Source organism: Bos taurus, chromosome 2, assembly GCF_002263795.3.
Source record: "Bos taurus isolate L1 Dominette 01449 registration number 42190680 breed Hereford chromosome 2, ARS-UCD2.0, whole genome shotgun sequence".
Taxonomy (NCBI): domain Eukaryota; kingdom Metazoa; phylum Chordata; class Mammalia; order Artiodactyla; family Bovidae; genus Bos; species Bos taurus.
In genome coordinates, this window is record NC_037329.1 from 124,340,354 (window position 1) to 124,363,177 (window position 22,824).

Here is a 22,824-nt window from a genome sequence, read left to right on the forward strand (position 1 = left end):
ATTCAGACCCAGCCCAGTTTTCCTTCCTGTCTCTGCAGAGCGGTGTCCTTGACGACGCAGTTAGAACTGTCTGCAGGAACAGCAGTGTCTGGCATTGATGGCATTCCGTGGAGCAGGCTGGGGCTGGTCTCCCTGGTGCGCGGCAGCTGGACCAACACAGCTCTCCCCCAACCCCCGCCTGCCCCCCGGGTGGGCAGCCTGTGGCAGGCCCGTCCCGCCCTCAGCCACCTGTGTTTGCAGCTTCAACTTTCCACCTCCTGCCCCTCGCCCCGCCCCTCCCGCCGCGCAGCTAGGCTCCCACAAGACAAAGGAGAGAACTGGGAGTGGGTTGCAGCGCTTTTTAAACTCCCATTTGGGGGCAGATGGTTCCCCTGTGTGCTGTGAGGGTCGAGTTCCCGGCCAAGCTAACCCTGGAACACAGGAGGACACAAAGCCACGTGGGTTTCTTCCCAGGAGGACTTTCCAGAGCCTTCTTGACTCTAATGTGCAGTCTGAATCTTATAAAGGGAGTTTAGTGTTGCCCAAAAGTATTGTGCCTCAAGGAACACCTCATAGTATCTCCCAGGACAAAGATTCCACACCCACAGTGTAGGGAGTACCGGCTTAGCGTTGGACAGTCTGAGCTTTGGGGTCAAGCTTAAGATCAAGTCTTGCTACTTACTGTTAAACCTTGGGCAAGTTACCTAACTTTCTGACTTGCAGTTCCCATCTGAAAATTGGGGTGATAACGCTGTCCAGATATTTTGAGGACTAAATATTGTCTTGTATATAAAGCTAATAAGCACAGTATCTGGAGCTCAAGAAGCTGTTAACATTATAGTTTAACTGTCCAGCTAGATCACCCAGCATAAGTTTACCTACTACCCTAGATTCCACATACACACAGCTGACTCCCAGCCCCAGGCATCCAGCACAGAGTACCCTCTCCTCCACAACACACTTCTGGCCACCTGCTTCAGGCTGCAGATGTTAACACCTTCCTCCCAGCTCCACGCCACTCTTTCCTTCCTCCTATCTCAACATCCGGTTGCCCAAACCAGAAGTCTGGGAGCCATGAAAGATCCTCAGCCACTCCTCCATGGAATCAGTCACCCAGTGACATCAATGCCACTTCTTATTAAAGGGATTCCAGGTTATCAAATTCTCTCCATTCCCACAGCTCCAATCCAGACTGCATCTGGGCCCGGCCCATAGTCAGGTTAGACTCTTTGCCATTCCTACTGGCAGGAATACTTCTTTCGGTCCGCCCCATAAACTTTTGTTTATCCTTTAAGTTCCAGCTAAGGTGTCACAGCTTCCAAAGTCCCTTTGCTAACCCTTTGCTCTCCCTCCAGCCAGTCCCAGTCCCAGTGTTTTCAAACGTTGAGTCCCCACGCCATCAAGCTCCTGGGCAGGAGATACTTTTTTTTTTTTTCATCTTTAAAGCCCTTGGCACAGTACCTGACACTTAGTAGGAGCATCAATAAATATTTGTTGAATTAAATTTACTCAGATTTTCCAAAAAGTTGCCTTCCTCCTTTGAGTGATTCGGTGACTATTTTTCCAGAGGGAGATAGCCAGCTGTTTCAAAGATTTCCTTGGATGTTCCCACAACTGGCAACAGCTGCCATTTATCTGGCCTCTGCTGTGTATCAGAGACTCTAGCAAGTGCTTTATGTCTGTACCTCATCTAATCTGTGAGCTGACTTCTAGTGTGCTCCCATTCCACAGATGAGTACTGTGAGGTTCAGCTAGCCAGTCAGTAACCAAGGTAGGGTTCACACCCAGAACTGCCTCTGTAACTCCATATCCATGTTCTACCCTTCATCTAGGAACTGAGATCTTGTTGTTGTTGTTCAGTCACTAAGTCGTGTCTGATTCTTTGTGACCCCGTGGACTGTAGCACACCAGGCTTCCCTGTCCTTCGCTATTTCCCGGAGTTTGTTCAGACTCATGTCCATCGGGTCAGTGATGCCATCTGATCGTCTCGTCCTCTGCTGCCCCCTTCTCTTCCTGCCCCCAAACTTTCCCAGCATCCAGGTCTTTTCCAGTGAGTCAGCTTTTCACCCAAGTTTTGGAGCTTCAGCATCAGTCCTTTAATGAATATTCAGGATTGATTTTCTTTAGGATTGACTGGTTTGATCTCCTTGCTGTCCAAGGGACTCTCAGAAGTCTTCTCCAGCACCACAGTTCAAAGGCATCAATTCTTCAGTGGTCAGCCTTCTTTATGAGATCTACTTATATTCTTATCTATGGTCATCTATATTTTTAAGAATCACAGTCTTAGTACAGATTTGATCTGCACTTTCCCTTGAGGAAAAGAGGCGTGGGTTTTTGCTTAGATTGAACTCCCTTAAGGATAATATCCATTTTTATTTGTACCCATCCTACACCAGTATTTTCCTAAACAGCCCAGGACTAAAAAGAGTAAATACTGCCTTAATAGCCAAGTCCCTGTGCTGTGAGCTCTGCCCATGATTCCCTAAATGTCTGCTAGCTTTACAATACATTTTCTCACTTAAGAGGAAAATAAGATTATTTCTTTAAGAAGCATTCTCAAGCACTGCTTTGGTCCCAGACACTGCTAAACACTGAGTTAAGACTAAAAGTCTTAACTTTTAGTTAAGCTCATGCCCCCCATAAGCTTACAGTCGAATAAGGAGACAACATATATTCTGACTGTAAAACTCAGTGATAAGTGAAAAGAACCCTCAACTGAGTCTAAAAGACTTGGATTCGAATCCAAATTCATATCTGCACTCCAAAATTCAGAAAGTTCTGAAAATCAACAGTTTTGTTTTTTTTTTTCATAACTCTTTTGGAGGCAAAAGCTGATCTAAAGTGAAGTTTTGATGGAGCCACTATTCAATCCACTTCGTGTGTGTATTCCTACATTTTGCTGCAGAAACAATGTCTGTTGGGAGTGCTGCCCATCCCCCAGGGTGGGTTGCAGATAACACAGGAGCCTGAGCTCTGGAGGATGTCTTCCCCCAGAAGTTGGAAAAGGAATGTGAACTTCTGCCTTGTTGTGATGGGTTAAAGAAAATGCTTGAAAAAACTTCGTAAAGTAGAAAGCAATGAACTTGTGTAAGATGGTCGTAAATGGTATAGATAGTCACACCATCCATGTAATGGGAGCACTCAGAGTGGAGCAAGTGATTTTTATTGCTGCAGAGCCTAAGAAGAAGGTCAAAGATGCCTTGAGGAAGTAAAATTTCATCCAGGTCTTAAAGGGTGAGTTGAATTTCTCACTTCGCAGAGAAGCTGTGGAAAAAGGAATCCTGGGCTGAGGGAGGAACATGTAGAAAATGTGCAGGAAAAAAATGTATTTAACTAGCTTTAGTGCACGGACTCTGTCAGCTTACAGAAAAACTCTGATTATGTGTCGCAATGCAAGAGAGAAGCAGTGTGGATAATACAAAGGGACAACGAGGCCACGATCCATTTGCTCTGGGCAGGAATTTTCTCTAGAATTCAGATTTGTACATGTGTTCTGGGCTGAGGCCTTCCTGCTTATCCTGGGAGGGGAGGCTGGCCCCTTTCATCTCCCCAGGCAAGGATTGAAGACACCCACCTCTCCAAACTGGTGCTCCTCCTACAGCCTCCTCTGCCTGGTCTGGGGTCAGCCCTTCACCAGCTGGCTTCTCCAGTATCACATTGCCAGGTTCAATTCAGATCAGCCACTTACTACTTCAGGGGGCCTTAAAAAAGTTATCTACCTCTTTGGCGCCTTTGTTCCTCAGCTATACAATCAGAATAATAGTATGAAAACTCGCATGGAAAGCACTTAGCTGAGCGCCTGGCTGGTGCACACTCGAACAGTAGTTATTATTGTTACAAGGACTCTCCCTCCTCCAGATAAGTATAAATACGTACATTTCTTAATACCTAACCTACAAGGGGAAAAAAAAAAAGCCCTTTCTTTATTCTCTCTGCCCTAGTCATCAACTTCTTCTTAGGTGACCATTTTCTGTAGAGAGTGTTTCTACATTATTTTGATTGATTGCAGCTGTTTTTCAGTCATGGTAATAACCATCTGCTGATGTCTATGTGTAGAGTCTTCTCTTACGTTGTTGGAAGAGGGTGTTTGCTATGACCAGGGTGTTCTTTTCTGCAAAATTCTGTTAGCTTTGCCCTGCTTCATTCTGTACTCCAGGGCCAAATTTGCCTGTTACTCCAGGTATCTCTTGACTTCCTACTTTTGCATTCCAGCCCCTTAAATGAAAAGGACATCTTTTTGGAGTGTTAGTTCTAGAAGGTCTTGTGGGTCTTCATAGAACCATTCAGCTTCAACTTCTTCAGCATTACTGGTTGGGGGCATATACTTGGATTACTGTGATATTGAATGGTTTGCCTTGGAAACGAACAGAGATCATTCTGTCATTTTGAGATTGTATCCAAATACTGCATTTCAGGCTCTTTTGTTGACTATGAGGGCTACTCCATTTCTTCTAAGGGATACTTGCCCACAGTAGTAGATATAATGGTCATCTGAGTTAAATTCACCCATTGCAGTCCATTTAGTTCACTGATTCCTAAAATGTCGACGTTTACTCTTGCCATCTCTTGTTTGACCACTTCCAATTTGCTTTGATTCACAGACCTAACATTCCAGGTTCCTATTGCTCTTTACAGCATCAGACTTTACTTCCATCACCAATCACATCCACAACTGGGTGTTGTTTTGCTTTGGCTCCATCCCTTCATTCTTTCTGGAGTTATTTCTCCACTGTTCTCCAGTAGCATATTGGGCACCTACCAACCTGGGGAGTTCATCTTTCAGTGTCCTAACTTTTTGCCTTTTCATACTGTTCATGGGATTCTCCAGGCAAGAATACTGAAGTGATTTCCATTCCCTTCTCCAGGGGACCACGTTTTGTCAGAACTCTCCACCATGACCCATCCGTCTTGGGTGGTCCCACACAGCATGGCTCATAGTTTCATTAAGTTAGACAAGGCTGTGGTCCATGTGATGAGTTTGATTAGTTTTCTGTGACTGTGGTTTTCATTCTATCTGCCCTCTGATGGAGAAGGATAAGAGGCTTATGGAAGCTTCCTGATGGGAGAGATTGACTGAGGGGAAAACTGGGTCTTGTTCCGATGAGCGGGGCTATGTTCCCTCCCTGTTGTTTGAACTGAGGCCAAACTATGGTGGAGGTAATGAAGGTAATGGCAACCTCCTTCAAAAGGCCCCGTGCATGTACTGCTGCACTCGGTGCCCCAAACGCCGACCCACAATGGATCATGGATCACCATGGATCATTGTGGATGATCATTGTGGATGATTGTTGGATCATCAAAAAAGCAAGAGAGTTCCAGGAAAACATCTACTTCTGCTTTATTGACTACGCCAAAGCCTTTGACTGTGTGGATCACAACAAACTGTGGAAAATTCTTCAAGAGATGGGAATACCAGACCACCTGACCTGCCTCCTGAGAAATCTGTATGCAGGTCAAGAAGCAACAGTTATAACTGGACATGGAACAACAGGCTGGTTCCAAATCAGGAAAGGAATACATCAAGGCTGTATATTGTCACCCTGCTTATTTAACTTCTGTACAGAATTCATCATGCGAAATGCTGGGCTGGATGAAGCACAAGCTGGAATCAAGATTGCCAGGAGAAATATCAATAACCTCAGATATGCAGATGACACTACCCTTATGGCAGAAAGTGAAGAAGAACTAAAGAGCCTCTTGATGAAAGTGAAAGAGGAGAGTGAAAAAGTTGGCTTAAAGCTCAACATTCAGAAAAGTAAGATCATGGCATCTGGTCCCATCACTTCATGCCAAATAGATGGGGAAACAGTGGAAACCGTAGCTGACTTTATTTTTCTGGGCTCCAAAATCACTGCAGATGGTGACTGCAGCCATGAAATTAAAAAACGCTTGCTCCTTGGAAGAAAAGCTATGACCAACCTAGACAGCATATTAAAAAGCAGAGACATTACTTTGCCAACAAAGGTCCATCTAGTCAAAGCTATGGTTTTTCCAGTAGTCATGTATGGATGTGAGAGTTGGACTATACAGAAAGCTGAGTGCCAAAGAACTGATGCTTTTGAACTGTGATATTGGAGAAGACTCTTGAGAGTCCCTTGGACTGCAAGGAGATCCAATAAGTCAATCCTAAAGGAAATCAGTCCTGAATATTCATCGGAAGGACTGATGCTGAAGCTGAAACTCCAATACTTTGGCCATCTGATGCAAAGAACTGACTTATTTGAAAAGACCCTGTTGCTAGGAAAGATTGAAGGCAGGAAGAGAAGGCAGGACAGAGAATGAGATGGTTGGATGGCATCACCAGCTAAATGGACGTGGGTTTGAGTAAGCTCCAGGAGTTGGTGATGGACAGGGAAGGCTGGCGTGCTGCAGTCCATGGGGTGCAAAGAGTCAGACACGACTGAGCGACTGAACTGGTCAGTCATGGTAAAGCGTGTCCTCCCTTGTGTGTGTGCTGTGCTCAGTCGTGTCTGACTCTTGGTGACCCCATGGATTATACAGTCCATGGAATTCGCCAGGCCAGAATACTGGAGTGAGTAGCCTTTCCCTTCTCCAGGGGATCTTCCCAACCCAAGGATCTAACCCAGGTCTCCCAGGTTGCAGGCAGGTTCTTTACCAGCTGAGCCACAAGGGAAGCCCAAGAATACTGGAGTGGGTAACCTATCCCTTCCCCAGGGGATCTTCCAGACCCAGGAATCAAACTGGGGTCTCCTGTATTGCAGGCGGATTCTTTACCAACTGAGCTATCAGGGAAGTCTGGCCAATTCTCCTCTGTGTAAATTTCATCATTTCCAGGAGCCTTCATTTCCTGCTTGATAAATTGGGAATATTTATACTTTTGTCACAGGAATCTTAGATTATGCATTTAAATCCTTCAGCACAGGGATTTCCCTGGTAGACCATGTTTAAGATTCCATGCTTCCCCTTCAGGGGCACAGGTTAGATCCCTGGTCAGGAAACTAAAGATCCTGAATACCAGCCTGACTCTGCCAGAAAACAAAAGTTAAGCCCTTACCACAGGACCCGGTGTATAATAAACACTTCATAAATACCTGTCACCTTTATTACTACCAGTGCAAGCCATTTCTTGGAAATCACACTTTTATCCTTAGCAGAGCCTCAGGTATAATTAAAAGGTCAGATTACAGCAGGAAGCGGGTAGAATTACATCAGCTTAGGAGTCGCACAGAGTTGGACACGACTCAAGCGACTTAGCAGCAGCAGCAGCAGTGAAGTGACACTGTTGCCGAATGCTGAGAACCTCTGGTTGGCTGTTACATGTGCCTTCAGGAAGTAAAAATAAGGAGAATTATTGCTTAGCGAGTACATTTGGGCAGAGAAAAGCACTGCAAACAAGAAGTCTTAGAGGTGTAGAGAGAGACAGAAAAGGATTCTCTAATAATTAAAAGCCATGAGGCCCCATTGGTCTGTTAATAATACACAGATCAGCCCTTTCTGGTTGGAAGGTCTCCTTTTATTAAAAAAACAAAAGTACCACGTGGGCATTGCCACTGGGCAGGTTTTACCCATTAACCAACATTCCAGTGGATACAGACCGTGGTGTCTAGGGCGTAGACATTATGAGCAGAGGCAGTAACCGTACAGACTTGAAATGGAAAGAGCCCTTGGAAGTGATCAAGTGCTCGTGAAGGTGATGGTAACATCACCCCCATTTTACAAATGAAGAAATGGAAGCCTGGAGCAAGGGAGAAACCTGCTCTTGGTGACAAAGCCGTCTGAGGTGGAGTTTCACACTGAGACCAGCAACTCTCCATCCAGCATCCTTTCTGACAGACCAGGATCCTTGTCATGAAGGGACATCTCTCCAGGGGCCGAGCCACAGTCACCCAGGGAGTTCTTTCCCACCTCCATGAGCCATCTCTCTTTTCCCCTCACCACTCTGCAGCTAATGGAAATGTCTTCCCTATGTGTGTTGGAGCAAAAGGAAAAATCGGAGAACAAATGAGCCATGCAAGGGTTTCCCGGTTGTTCCTTGGGGTGCCCCTTATCTGGAGATTCTGATTCAGTGGGTCAGAGCTGGGGTCTGAGAATCCATAAGATTAGTATACCAGGTGAATCAAGCAAGTTTGGGCAACACAGGGCTAACCCAGGCCCACAGGAGTTCTAACCATTTTCTGCCCTGGAGTGGGCAGTGGGGTCAAGAGGTCACCAGGACTGTCCACTTGTAGTTAATGAGAGTTAACCTGTATCCTGTGCGAATTCCTTCTAGCTCCTCTCTCCTAACAAAACCCTCATCCCTGGGCACACAATGGCAGCTCAAAAATGTTGCTGCCTGACCTACTTTGGGGAGATGATCTGAGCAAAAGACTCCCTGTCTAGCCTGGGTGACATGAACATCTCTCTGGCTTTGTGCTTAGACTGAAGAACCTGGAGCTGGCTGCTGTGGGCGGATCAGACGTCCATGTGAAGATGCTGGCGGCCCCTATCAATCCATCTGACATAAATATGATCCAAGGTAACCTTGGTTTCTGTGGCTTATGTTAATTGGCTTTTTTGCTTAGCCGCCACCTCGTTTTCATTCCTCCCCAGGTGTGGGTGTGAAATTCCTGTGATTAGCGGCAGCTGTTCTCCAGATGAGGCTGTCTGCACACTGTGTGAGCCCTCTCCAGCCTCCCCTCCCTGGAATGTGAGGCTTTTCAAGAGTTAGGAAGATTGCAGTGGGGGAGCAAACCAACCATTGTGAAGTGTCGGCAGTATGCTGGGCTCAATCCCTGTGTTATCTAATCTCATAATAACCCTTGAAAGCGAGGAGTACATCCCCCTTTACAGATGAAGACGCTCAGGCTCAGAGAGGTTGGTCAGTCGCACAGCTGGTCAGATCAGGCTGAGGGCTGACTCCAAAGCCCATGCTATCACCACCCAAGCTTCATGGATGACCCTCTGTGCTCTTCTCCCTTAGGAAATTACGGCCTCCTTCCCCAGCTGCCTGCTGTTGGAGGGAACGAAGGTGTTGGACAGGTCGTAGCCGTGGGCAGCGGTGTGACCGGGGTGAAGCCAGGAGACTGGGTGATCCCAGCGAATCCTGGTTTGGGTGAGTTTCTCCGTGTGTCTCCAGCATGTGTTGTTTCAGATCCTATTTCACAGACACGGTACACATTTCCTCCTTGTCTCAGTGTAAGAAAGCACAGGATTTATTACTAGGTCCATACACCCACCTCCAAGGGGATGGAAGCTGGGCCAGGAGAGCAGCATGTTTCTCTTGCTCAGGAGGCGGTGCATCAGCTCTCAGCACTGTGCACCCGTGTTGACTGGAGCTCTTACATCCCTAGGGAATGAAGGGTGCAACGGGGAATCCAAGAAGGCAGCCCCTGCCCTCCGGGAGGTTAAAATCTAACTGACGAAATCTCCAAATCAACAGCCTCCACAAAGGGAGTGCTGCGGGCTCACGGAAAGCAGAGGGCACCTCTGGCAACTGTGTGTGTGAGAAAGACAGTCTCGAGGGCTTCAGGGGGAGGCTTCATTGGCAGGGACCTCTGATGGATGAATTTTGTAGGTGGAGATGAGCCCTAACTGGTGGCATTTGGAGAACACAAATGGAGCAAAGACACAACGGTGACTTTTGGAAATGGAGGAAAACTCGGTGTAGCGTCAGCAGACGATGTGCCGCGGGAAGGGTCTGCAGAAAAAACTGAGGGGGGAGGTCACAAAGCAGGTGGGGCCGCCTGGGAAGGCCCTGCATAAGCCACGCTGCGGGTGAGGAGTTTCTCTGATAGGCGTGAGGAGTCTTTGGTGAGATGTGTTTTTTAGCACTTGATGGGTTTTGAGGCACAAATGTCACACAGATGGATCCTGGCAGCAGCCACGAGAGGGAAGCAGGGCTGATGTTCACCCCATTGGACGTATGAGGAGCTGAAGCCTAAGAAGAAGCCCTTGTCCAAACTCAAACAGCAGATTGCAAAGAGAGCCCCCTAGACTCTGGTCACCTCTGTCTTTCCCACTTCTCTCCAACATGAGGACTCTTGAGGTTATAAATTGCAAAGAGTCAACTCAAGCTTGCTTTGCCAGAAAAGCAGTTAATTGGTTTGTAGAACAGGGAGGTACAAGAGATGGAAAGTTTCAGGCACAACTGGATCTAGAAACCCCAAGGCTGTGAGAGCTTTTTCTCTTGTTCTCATTAGCCCTCCGATGGGACCTGTCCCCACAGTGATATAGAACTGGCAACAAGTACCCACCACTCCTTTGGTACCAGGCTCTGTTATAAGCGCTTTACCTCTGTTTATTCACGTGCCCACAGCGTGAGGTAGATATTGTTATTATTCCCATTTTGCAGATGGGACAGCAGTAAATGTAAAGGATGAAGCAACTTGCCCAAGGTCACCGGCTATTAATTGGTGGAGCTGAGATTCAGACCCACTCTGATACACACCTTTAGTGGACAGTCCCTGGCAGCCTGAGGCTTACGTCATCCTGAGAGCAAACGGAAGAGCGTGTCCTCCACAGTGTGTCCAGCACAACCGCGCCCATCCCTCAGAGAGCTCTGACCAGCCCACCTGGGTCTTTGCCCATCCACGCACCGATCACCAGGGGATGGGGCTTGGGCCACTCACGGTTGCCCCGGCTGAGCCTCTTGCCAACATGTGTGGTGTAGAGAGGGGGGCCTTGCAGTTGACAATCCCAGAGGTTAGGAGGGAGCAGTTCTAGAAAGAAGAATGTACCGGGCAGGAAAAAAATAGTATCAGGAGTCTACAACGCTCCTTCCTTTTGTGAGATCAGGGAGGCTTCCAAGAATGGCCTTACCCTCTCCTATACCCCTCTTCCCCCCTCCACCACCCCACGCTGTGAAAGAGCCATAGCCAGGTGAGCAGATTGAGAGCTGCCAAGATTCACAGGCTACGATTGGTGCTTCGGGCCACACACTCCCCTTGTGCAGAGTGAAGGGCCCCCAACGTGGGTCAGACACAGCCTCTGCCCTCCACGTGCCCTTGGCTGGGGGTGGGAAGACGGCACTTACTACAGTGCAGTGTGATGAGTGCTGTCATCCCAGGGTGAACACATAGGCAAGAGCTCCCTGTCTTGGGGAGCGTCAGGAAGGGCTTCCCAGAGAAGTAAGGCTTGAACTGGGTCTGGAACGGGTCCCCAGCCCCGCCCCACCCCACCCCCGGGGGGCCATGCACCCGATCCCGGTCTGAGGCTGTTAGGAACCAGCAGGAGCTTCATCTGCTGCTTTCCCACCACTCGTATTACCACCTGATCCTCCACCCCCGACCACTGCTGCAAAAAAAATTATCTCCCACAAAACCAGCCTCTGGTGCCAAAAAGAGACCAGCGGAAACACAGCCAGGGGCAAAGGTGTGGCGATGGGAGAAGGCACAGCGCCCTCCACACTGTAGGCCCCTCAGTGTGGCTGGGTCACAGCGGGGCGGGGGCGTGCAGAGAAGCAAGATGAGGCTGGAGAGGTCAACAGGGCCCTGGTCATGGAGAGCCCACGTCCATAGTCAGTGTGTGGAGGTGGGGGGCGCTGATGAAGGGTGAAGACGAGGAACAATTTGATCAGATTTGTACTTTACAGAGAATGCTCTGTAAGGGCAGAGCGGGGAGTGGGGAGCAGGAAGCCAATGAGGAGGTGGCCAAGCAATCCAAGCTTCAGATGATAAGGGTCTGAACAAACAGTGCTGTGGCATTGGAGAGACGGGTGGACAGAGAAGCTGGAGTAAGAGGGCTTGGTGATTAGATGGGAGAGAAGAAAGGACACGGGCCAGGTGTATGTGGGTAATTGCACGTGTGTGGTGGGGGCATAGCCAGAACTGGGATTTCTCCCCCAGAGAAAAGGTGATTCTTCTAAACCAGGTGCCAGTCGGAGAGGATGAGGGTTTTATCATTGTCAAGATGATAATTAACTCTGTTTATTCAGTAAACATCTTGTGAGCACCCGTGGCGTGCGGGGCTCTAGCATGTAGCACTGAACAGACAGTCTTTCTTCTGGAGAAGACTGCAGTTGAGTAGAGTGGCCGTCATTAACCAGAGAAGTCCTCAGCTGGCCAGATCTTGGTCATCTCTCATGCTATGAGCTGCTCAGCTGTTGCTGTGCCTGTGGTCAGCCTTTTCCCCAGACCCGGGGGAGGCAGGGCCAGAGAATGTGCGAACTGACTTGCCCATTGGAAATACTCAGACCCCCCTGAGGCACCTCGGGGCCTAGCAAGCACTGGCCTGAGAGTCAGATGCAGGCTCTCCTTCCACCACCAACGCTACCACCCCCGCCATGACCTTGTTTAAATCACAGTGACCTTGAGCCTCAGTTTCCCCATCTCTAAAATAGAGCTAATTATCGTTGCCTTGTCTGTCTCTACTGAGGGAATACATACAATGGCCTTTGCAAACACTAAATTTCCATATGCATTAGATGGGAGGTTGGCAAACTTTTCTTAAAGGGCCGATGAGTATATATTTTAGACTTTGCAGCCCATTCCACTTCTGCTCCACTCTGCCATTGTAAATAGCCATAAACAATACACTAAAAAGTGGGCTGTGTTCCAGTGAAACTTTATTTACAAAAACAGGTGGCGAGCCAGGTTTGGCCCATGATCCATAGTTTAGTGACCCCTGCATTAGAAGCTGCAGACAGTTAAGGCTTGGGTGCACGTGAGTGGGGACTGGGAGCCCTCAGAACTCAGGCTTGGGAAATGCCGATCAGAAAAGGAGCCCATGGGGGCTCCACACGTGCTGTGTACCGGGCACAGTAATAGTCTATGCAGCCTTCACACTGTAACAGGAGCGTTGTCCTCTGCATTTCATGGATCAGGAAAACTGCAGCTCAAAAAGGGTGACATGATCAAAGTCACACAACTAGCGAGCTGCAGAGCTGGGGTTTTTAAGCAGCCTCTCTCCAACTCGAAAGCCCAAGGGTTTCTACTTTCCCCTGAAAGCCCTGGAGGCTGACGTGGAAGCTGCCCCCATCCCACTCAGGTTCTCTTAAGAAGAGGATTAGCGATTGCCAAGCCCCAGAAATCTGTGTCAAGGGCTGGATTTCCATTGTCCTGCCATTAAGAGGAATTAGAAAACACCTTTGATTTCATGCACAGAGAGCCATTCACTAAGTGTTTGGCACAGAGTAGAGTACAGTAAATGTTGACTAAGATGAAGGGGGTGATGATTATAAAGATGATGCTGAAATCTGAAAAGTAGGCTGCCCAAAGCCCAGAGAAAGACAAGACAGCTTCTGGACTTCAAAGCAGCCCTTCAGTTTTTCAGTCTCTTATTTTCTCAGCCAGCAGTCTTCTCTGGGATTGACACAGCCTTTAGTAAAGAGTGTTCCTGCCTCCTGACCCCATTTCCTGGCCCCTAAAGCCCACCTTGTTTCTCCCCTCTTGCAGAACACCTAACAGCCTGTCCCCTGCTCCCTACCCTGGACCACAGTAGAGCCAGGGCAGTGGGTCATGAGCGCATAATCAAGAACTTTGAAAGGATAGGCTGAGGAACCCTGAGACACCACGCCAACAAGGCTCCAAGTCGTTTCCCTAAGGTGACCCAGCAAGTCCTCCGCAAGCCAGGGCTTGAATCTGCGTATTTCTGACTCTGGTTTATGTGGGTACCTGCCTGCAGGGGTGAGGACGTGTCACCCTTCACCCAATGCTTTTCACCCAAAGCTTCTCACATCCTGTTGATTCTATCTTCAAAACATAACTCAAATCCATCTACTTTTCTTCATCCCTGCTACCAAAGTCTAGGCAACCAGCACCTCACTTCTGGGCCCCTCCAATAGCCCCCTGATTAGCCTTCCTATGTCTACTCTGCCCTTTCCCCACATCTTTTCCACATAGCAACAGAGTGATTTTTTATTTTTTTTGAAGTATAGTTGATTTGGGGCTTCCCAAGTGTCTCAGTGATTAAAAATCTACCTGCCAATGCAGGAGATGCAGGAGACCCAGTTTCAATCCCTGGGTCAGGAAGATCCCCTGGAGGAGGAAATGGCAACCCACTCCAGTATTCTTGCCTGGAAAATTCCATGGACAGAGGAGCCTGGTGGGCTGCAATCCATGGGGCGGCAAAGAGTCAGACACGACTGAGCACATCACACGTACTTGATTTACGATGTTGTGCCGATCTCCGCTGTGCAGCAGAGTGACTCAGTTATACATTTACAGACATTCTTTTTTTTCTATTCTTTTCCATTATGTCTTATCATAGGATATGGACTATAGTTCCCTGGCCTATACAGTAGGACCTTGTTTATCCATTCTAAATATAACAGTTTGCGTCTACCAACCCCAGACTCCCCATCCATCCCAGTCTCTTAGCCTCGCCCTTACAGCAGTCGCAAATCTGTTCTCTATGTCTGTGCGTCTGTTTCCGTTTTGTCGATAGGCTCATTTGTGCCATAGTTTAGATTCCACGTGTAAGTGATATCCTGTGGCATCTGTCTTTCTCTTTATGAGTTACACCTCACTTTTTAAAATAATCTCTAGTTGCAGCCACATTGCTGCAGATGGCATTGTCCCATTCTTTTTTACGGCTGGGTAGTATTCCACTGTATATGTGCACCACGTCTTCTTTATCCGTTCATCTGTGGATGGACATTCAGGTTCTTTCCATGTCTCGGCTGTTGTGAGCAGTGCCTCTGAAAACATAGGAGTGATGTATCTTTTTGAATTATAGTTTTGTCTGGACATATTCCCAGGAGTAGGATTGATAGATCATGTGGCAACGCTATTTTTAGTGTTCTGAGGCACCTCCATACTGCTTTCCATAGTGGCTGTGCCAGCCTACATTCCCACCAGCGGTGTAGGAGGGTTCCTTTTTCTCCTCATGCTCTCCAGCATTTGTTATTTGTCAACTTTAATGATGGCCATTCTGACCAGTGTGAGGTGGTACCTTATTGTAGTTTTGATTTGCATGTCTCTAATAATTAGTGATGTCGAGCCTCTTTTCTCGTACCTCCTGGCCATCCATACACCTACAGCAACAAAGTGATCTTAAACCGTAAATGAAGTCGCTCAGTTGCGTCCGACTCTGCGACCCTGTGGACTGTAGCCTACCAGGCTCCTCCATCCATGGAATTTTCCAGGCAAGAGTACTGAAGTGGGTTGCCATTTCATTCTCCAGGGGATCTTCCCGACCCAGGGATCGAACCCAGGTCTCCCGCATTGCAGGCAGACGCTTTATCATCTGAGCCACCAGGGAAGTCAATAATAATTAGTGATGTCGAGCCTCTTTTCACGTACCTACTGGCCATCCGTACATATGCGGCAACAAAGTGATCTTAAAGCGTAAATCCAATCACCTCAGACTTATTTTTAAAATTAGAAGCTTCCTGTTCACTAAAATCCATTCTTCACGCCCTGACCCAGAGTACAACACGTCACATAGAGTAAGGTTAAGTATTGTTCCATGAAACTTTGGCTTCTGTTAGGTATGTGTGTGTGTGTGTATATACGTAAATGGACTGCGTTAGAGTGTAACACGCGGTTACTGTAGGTCAAGATCTTGAAAGGGGTACTTCCCTGGTAGTTCTGATGGTAAAGTGTCTGCCTGCAATGCAGGAGACCTGGGTTCAATCCCTGGGCCGGGAAGATCCCCTAGAGAAGGAAATGGCAACCCACTCTAGTACTCTTGCCTGGAAAATTCCATGGATGGAGGAGCCTGGTAGGCTACAGTCCATGGGGTCGCAAAGAGTTGGACACGACTGAGCAACTTCACTGGTTCATGACGTCCATCCAGCCAGTGCCACATCGGCCGCATCTCCAGCCACTCTTCCCACCACGGTTTCCCCTCCAGTGTGTATTTGTCCTGCTCTGCTCCTATCTCTGTCCTGCTTAAGAGTCTGTGCTTCTTACTTCATGGGAATGTTCACGGACTGAGTGGCTGCATCTCTTGCCTTCACCTCTCAGCCTGTCCCCTCCTCAGAGAAGCTGTCCCTCACTCCTCGTGTCTGAAGTCATTTTCTCCCCGTTTCTCTCTCCCTGTATAACTTACAACACTCATACTTGCTCATTCATGTCTCTCCTGTTCTGCTCCACTGGAGCAAGTGCCCCACGAACACCAGAAGCACATTGTTCAAGGGCCTGGCTCACAGCTGGTGTAGGATAAGTATCTGCCCAGGGAACCAGGTGACTCGGGGCAGGTCACAGCCTTGGTTCCTGCCCTCGAGTGAGGCATTTAAACTGGACATTTTATTATTCTTTTGTCTGGAACTGGAACGTGGGTTCGGGGTTCAGTTCAGTTCAGTCGCTCAGTCATGTCTGACTCTTTGTGACCCCATGGACTGCAGCACGCCAGGCTTCCCTGTCCATCACCAACTCACAGAGTTTACTCAGACTCATGTCCATTGAGTTGGTGATGCCATCCAACCATCTCATCCTCTGTCATCCCCTTCTCTTCCCGCCATCAATCTTTCCCAGCATCAGGGTCTTTTCAAATGAGTCAGTTCTTCACATCAGGTGTCCAAAGTATTGGAGTTTCAGCTTCAGCATCAGTCCTTCCAATGAATATTCAGGACTGATTTCCTTTAGGATTGACTCTTGGATCTCCTTCTCCAATACCACAGTTCAAAAGCATTAAGTTTTCGGCACTCAGCTTTCTGTATAGTCCAACTCTCACATCCATACATGACTACTAGAAAAACCATAGCTTTGACTGGATGGACCTTTGTTGGCAAAGTAATGTCTCTGCTTTTTAACACGCTGTCTAGGTTGGTCACAACTTTTCTTCCAAGGAGCAAGTGTCTTTTAATTTCATGGCTGCAGTCACCATCTGCAATGATTTTGGAGCCCAAAAAAATAAAGTCTGTCACTGTTTCCACTGTTTCCCCATCTATCTGGCATGAAGTGATCGACGAGATGCCATGATCTTAGTTTTCTGAATGTTGAGTTTTAAGGTTGGGGGTTAAGGAGCCTTTTTTTCCCAGTTTACAGGGTTGTTTCATTTCCCGTATATCATGTAACCTGTGCAGCATCTCTCGGGGAGACCACCCAAAGCTCTTCTTGCAGGTGTCATCTGCACATTAGAGTAACCAGAACTCAGTCCCTGTGCTCAGACTAGCAGACCGGCAAAGCCAGGCCCACACCTAGGCTTCGACTATGACCTGCATGCTTTTTTCCATAATACCATCCCGAGTCACCCTGCCTTAGGTGAGAATGAGGCCTGAGCGGGAACCTGGGGCTTTTGCAACTTCTCCTGCCCCGATAATGATGTGGCTCTCTCACCCTCAGAGTCCAGTGGTTTGAGATCCTCCACCTCCTGCTGTGTGACACCAGCTCAGTCTCCCGGTCACTCATGTGGGGTTAACAGTCTCCCTAACCTAATTATCACCAGGGCTCAAAGACATTCAGAAAGACCTCAGGGTTTCTTTTTTTTCCTCCAAGCATTCCTTAAGCCCGCTGTCCTCAGCGCCTGTCCACCGAGGAGGGGGAGCTGGGGTTGGGCATGGAGGGGTCCTTCCTTACTCCCCTGGCCTCCCCCAGGAACCTGGCGGACCGAGGCTGTGTTCGGCGAGGAAGAGCTCATCACAGTCCCAAGTGACATCCCTCTTCAGAGCGCTGCCACGCTGGGCGTCAACCCCTGCACGGCCTACCGGATGCTGGTGGACTTTGAGCGGCTGCGGCCAGGTAGGCCTCGTGGTGGGCCAGCGGGCCTGGCCCACGGGTGTGACCCACGTCCCGACCCCCGAGGCCTGGGAACTTACGGGTGACGGCCCGCGAGGAAGACGCCCCCGACCTGGGTGAGTGTGTCTTTTGTTGCTTTAGGTGGAAGGATGTCAGCTTGGGTCCTGGAAAACAGGCGGAAACCCCACGGAGGCGCACACCCTGGAAAACCGCTGAGGGGTCACATTCCCTCGAACTCGGGGTGGAATTTTGTCACTCAGCAAAAATCGTGTGGCGCTGTGCTGAGCTCCGGGACTGCAGAGCTCAGACAAGACAGACACAGTCCCTGTGTTTTCAGTAAAATGCTGAACTTAGCGTTAGTCTTGCCACTCAGCACGGCCAGAGCACTTTCCAGTCCACATACGTGCCCTCCCATGCATCGCCCGTCAAATGCACTGGGCCGTCAGAGCGGCGAGCTGAGGGCCCCAGTCGGCCTCACCGACTGGCAGCTGACCTCTCAGATCAGCAGACTCTTCATCCGTGAAACAGGGAGGCAAGGTTCTGAGCGCTCACAGAGACATGCCAAGCAGCCCTCAGCCCAGGGCCTGGCCTACAGAGCGGTACAGGGGCACCCCTGGTACCATCTTCCCTCTTGATAAAGGAGGAACCTGAGGTCCAGAGAGGTAGATTATTCACCCAAGATCACTCAGCAAGGAAATGACAAAGCCAGGTGTTTTATTCAGGGATTCCCTGAAAGCAGAGCCTAAGACAAGGACTGAGGGCAGATGGGTCCCTGGGAAGGTGACCCCAGGAAGCAAGAGTGGGGGACTGGAGCCAGGGACAAGGAAGGGGGAAAGGCCAGTGAAGGCTGGTTCCCGCCATGGGAGGCCAGGGCCCAGTCCTGCTGGGGAGCCTCCAGAGACCCTCACAGAATCCTCCTCAGAATTAACCTCCGAATTACAGGAGGCTGGGCCAGTTACCCACCACCTCCCATCTACCGTGGTTGCAGGGTTACCCTGCACACCACACATATCCAGGAGCAGGCAGGGCCCTAGAGATCGCCCAGCCCATCTCTGTCGCGCTGATAAGGCGACTGAGGTGAGAGATGCAGGAGGGTGGTCAGCTGAAAGCCAGTGCCAGCTTCCTGCAGAGACAGATGCAGGTCCCCCAGTTGTGGCCAAGCAGCCTTGGGTCTCTCTAGCGGAGAAACCCAGCAGGTGTGATCTGGGACCTTCGCTTGAATCCCAGTGCAGCAGAGGCTGTGGTCACCTGCGTCCCCTCCCCCCAGGCCCCTCTGGTTAGGACTGTCGCTGTAAGGTCCAGTCAGGCCATTCTGGCACCACCCACGTCAAGTGCCAACACCACGTCTCCTCTTTCCTGCCCCAGGGCTGGTGTGAAACATGATCTTGACCCATGATAACAAATAACACTGTACACTGTCCTCCAGTACATAGACATGTATGAATATATATGTAATGGAAACCAGAGTTTCATGGAACAGTATTTACCCTCACCATGTGTGATACACTCCACTATTTTTTATTCTATTTTCCTCAAATTTAACCATTAAGGAAAAAAAGTTCATAACCCACTAGGTTGGTTTCATAACCCCTGGATGAGGTAGGCTGACCCTAGCTAAGAATGATGAGCCTTCTTCCAGAAAATCCTCTGTCTCTAGCATGAGGTCCCTGCTGCCTCTCTAAACCTAGCTAGCATTTCAGAGGACTGGAGCCCCTCCCCAGACATGATGGCCCTGGACTCTAATGAGGAGCACCCCGGTGGGTGCTCCTGGGACCCCTCTTTTATGGAGAAGAAACTGAGGTTCAAAGAGGTCAGGGCTTGCCCCGCCCCATTCAGTTCTAGTTACAGTCGGTAAAAAAGCCGGGACTCAGACCCTGGTACGTCTCATTCCGGAGCCCGTGCTTTCCCAGCACAGCCCACACATCCCCACTCAGCTCAAGTGCAAAGTTAGGCCTGGGCTTTGATCACAGACCCTGATTCAGGAGCTGCCAGTTTCTCCATCGCAGCTCTAATCCCATTCCAAGACAATAGCGCATCTTCCCTCAAGAAGCCACAGGTTGTTGATAGAAAGGGACTGAGCTACAAGCTGTAAGTCGAGGCTGACCAAGAGCCTTAACAGAGTTGACCATAGAGTGCTGTGGGAGGGCACGGGGGAAGAATCTAGGAAGGCTTCACATAAGAAGCCACACTGGAGCTGTGCTTTTATGGTATATAGGATTTCAAAACAATGGGAGAGAGAGGAGACATTGCAAACCAAAGAAAGAACCTAAGCAGAGACTTGACCTAAGAGCTGGGAGGATGATGAAGGATACAAAATCATTGACACGGCAGGGGCTAAGTTGCATCCAGAGTGAACTCTGAGTTGCCGAATCCTGGCAGGCATCATGGGTGCTGTAGAGGCCTGGGGCGCCCTGGGAGGAGAGAGCAACACTCCCAGGACTGAGAAGGCTCAGCCGCCAGGTCCTGAGTCCCTTCAGAGTCTGAGAACTCCACCTCTGACCCTCTAATAGGATCCTAGGCTGAAAGCCCTTGACCTGTTACAGATCTCGACTTGAGTCTCTTCCCGACCCCACAGGGGATTCCATCATCCAGAATGCATCCAACAGTGGAGTGGGGCAAGCGGTCATCCAGATCGCGGCCGCCCGGGGCCTGAGGACCATCAACGTGCTCCGGGACAGGTGTGTGGAAAGGCCTGATCCCAGCCCACCACTTGGGCCTCTCCAGCCCGGCACCCGCAGGTGCCCGAGTCTCCACCAGGTGGCGCCCTTGCATAAGCGGTCCTCCTTTCCTGCAGCTGCTGCTCGCTAAGGGCTGAGTCAGCCTCCAGCCCTCAAGTCCAGTGGTTTGGGGCTATAGGATGTTTTAGTCACTCAGTCGTGTCCGACTCTTGCGACCCCATGGACTGTAGCCCGCCAGGCTCCTCTGTCCATGAGATTCTCCAGGAAAGAATACTGGAGTGGGTTGCCATTTCCTTCTCCAGGGGATCTTCCCGACCCAGGAATCGAACCCGAGTCTCCTGCATTGCAAGCAGATTCTTTCCCAACTGAGCTATAAGGGAAGCCCCGGGGCTATAAGATGAGTGACTGAAATGTAAAGGGAGGGCAGGAAGGAGGTAGAGAAGGCCCTCACTCCCAACCTGAGTTTTTAAGATGCTTGACTTCTGATAAGCCCATGCTTTCAAAACCACAGTTCACACTTGGGAATGTTTTAAGCTGTATTTCTTTCTGTGAACTGACTAACCCAAGGCCCGTTTCCCTTGCATTTGCGTGATGCCTTGAAGTGCACTAAATACAGATGTAAAGGAGACGGGGCAGGTTTGTCATCAGAGAGAGGAAGCCACTTGCTCAGGAAGAAACAGCAAATCAATGACAAACTTAAGTTTCCTGACTCTTTCTCTCTCCATCGTATCATCCAGCCTCCTTAAGCCTCACTGTCCACATACGTGGCTGGGTCAATCAGGGAAGTCCAGCCTCATTAGGAGAACTGATACTCACGCCAGTTCCCCATCCCCTTAGTTGTGCTAACAAGAATTGCTCTGTTTGCCTTGGTAAACAGGCACAAAGCCACTCGTGGGCCAGGGTATGTTTGCACAACACTCTGAAGAGCCTCTTGAAAAGACGGGGGAAAGGAAGCGGAGTTTTGTCGTTTCAATAGAAGAAATCAGGAAGTGAACCAACTCCTCCCGGGGCCAGATGGTTTCTAGCTTCTTTGGGACCAGTAGGAGCGGTAGCAACCACCCAGCGCTCTCTCACACCAGTGAGAAAACTGAGGCCAGGAGATGCTGGAGTGTGCTGAGACTGGGTGGCTGGGCCCGGTTTCCCACAAAGAGAAACTCCGGTTCTCATACCTGTGGCAGAGGGGTCCTGGGAGCCTCTGGTGGAGAAAGTGGGCAGATGTGACCGAGGACCCTGGATTGTGTTTGGTTTCCAGACCTGACCTCCAGAAGCTGACCGACAGACTGAAGAATCTGGGGGCCAACCACGTTGTCACAGAAGAGGAACTAAGAAAGCCTGAGATGAAAAGCTTCTTTAAGGTACCAGTGAAAAGGGACCAGGCCCATCTCACTGAGAAAAGGCAGTCACTTGAGTTCGGTAAGCTGGGCACTGGCCCACTGTTCGTCTCCAGAATCCCCCCTCCATCTCCTTGTGGCTGGGTAAAGCCCATTCCCTCAGTCAGGGGACAGCACGCAGTAAGTGCACAGGGGCTGAGGGGACAGCGTAGAGACAGACAGGGTCTAGGAGACCCCGCCTGATTTGTCATTTTGAAGGTTTCTGATGGGCTACATCAGCCTACACCTCCGACGTGAGTCTCAGCTGGGAGAGGGGCTATGGTACGGGAGGGAAGAGAAAGGAATGAAGTCACGTTTATGAGGCACCTGCCGTATGTTTTTTACCTGAAAACCCCCACGGCAGCTCTACAAAGTAGGTGCCGTCTGTTTTATAGATGAGAAAATGAAGACTCAGAAAAGACAAAGGACTTTACCGAGACCACACAGTCAGAGGTAGTGAGGAGTTTACCCAGACCACACAGTCAGAGGTGGTGGGGTCGGGGCTGGCCTGAGCCTCTCCAGACTCAAAAGCCCCTCAACCTGCCCAGCACCCCTCACAGTGATCAAACCACATCCCGTCTCTAGTCACTGACCCCTGGCGGGGCTGGACACACTCACCTGAGAACACTTCCGAAGAGTAGGTCAGCATGTCTGATAAAAACCAACCTGTAAGTGCCAAGGAGAGGGGACATGAAGTCTGTCAGAACACAGCACAGATGCCCTCTGTCTGTTCTTTCCAGAGGTGAGTTTTGAACAAAATCCTCCCATGGACAGAGGAGCCTACCAGGCTACAGTCCATGCAGTCGCAGAGTCTGACACGACTGAGCAACTCAATAACAACACTGCTGATCCGTGGGCTTCCCAGGTGATGCTAGTGGTAAAGAACCCACCTGCCAAGGCAGGAGACGGAAGAGACGTGGGTTTGACCCCTGGGTCGGGAAGATCCCCTGGAGGAGGGTATGGCAACCCACTCCAGTATTCTTGCCTGGAGGATCCCATGGACAGAGGAGCCTGCAAAGAGTCTGCAAAGAGGTGACTGAGTATGCCTAAAACAGATAATAAGATTAAGCTGGTAAAGAAAAGGCCCTCCCCAGACTGAGTTTGAAGGCCTGAGGGTCCTACTTTTCACTCCCTCCAGACACAGCCCTTGGGCCAGGGAAGTGCGGTTTGCAGCAAGCTTCAAGCCACCCTCCCCTTCACCCCCTCCACACACACATACGCACACACTCCACCCCACAG

At 49.6% G+C, this 22,824-nt stretch overlaps 1 protein-coding gene across 13 annotated transcripts in view; it reads left to right on the top strand.

The window, feature by feature from the left end:
- MECR (mitochondrial trans-2-enoyl-CoA reductase) overlaps nucleotides 1–22,824 on the top strand; it is a 35,857-nt gene that overhangs the window by 7,788 nt on the left and 5,245 nt on the right. For 7 of the 13 annotated variants that reach the window (XM_024999357.2, XM_059891946.1, XM_024999358.2 and 4 more), the window contains 5 exon segments: nucleotides 8,358–8,455; nucleotides 8,900–9,031; nucleotides 17,397–17,540; nucleotides 20,113–20,215; nucleotides 21,468–21,570. In XM_024999357.2, coding sequence (XP_024855125.2) covers nucleotides 8,358–8,455; nucleotides 8,900–9,031; nucleotides 17,397–17,540; nucleotides 20,113–20,215; nucleotides 21,468–21,570 — 580 coding nt within the window. 13 annotated transcript variants of the gene reach the window in all.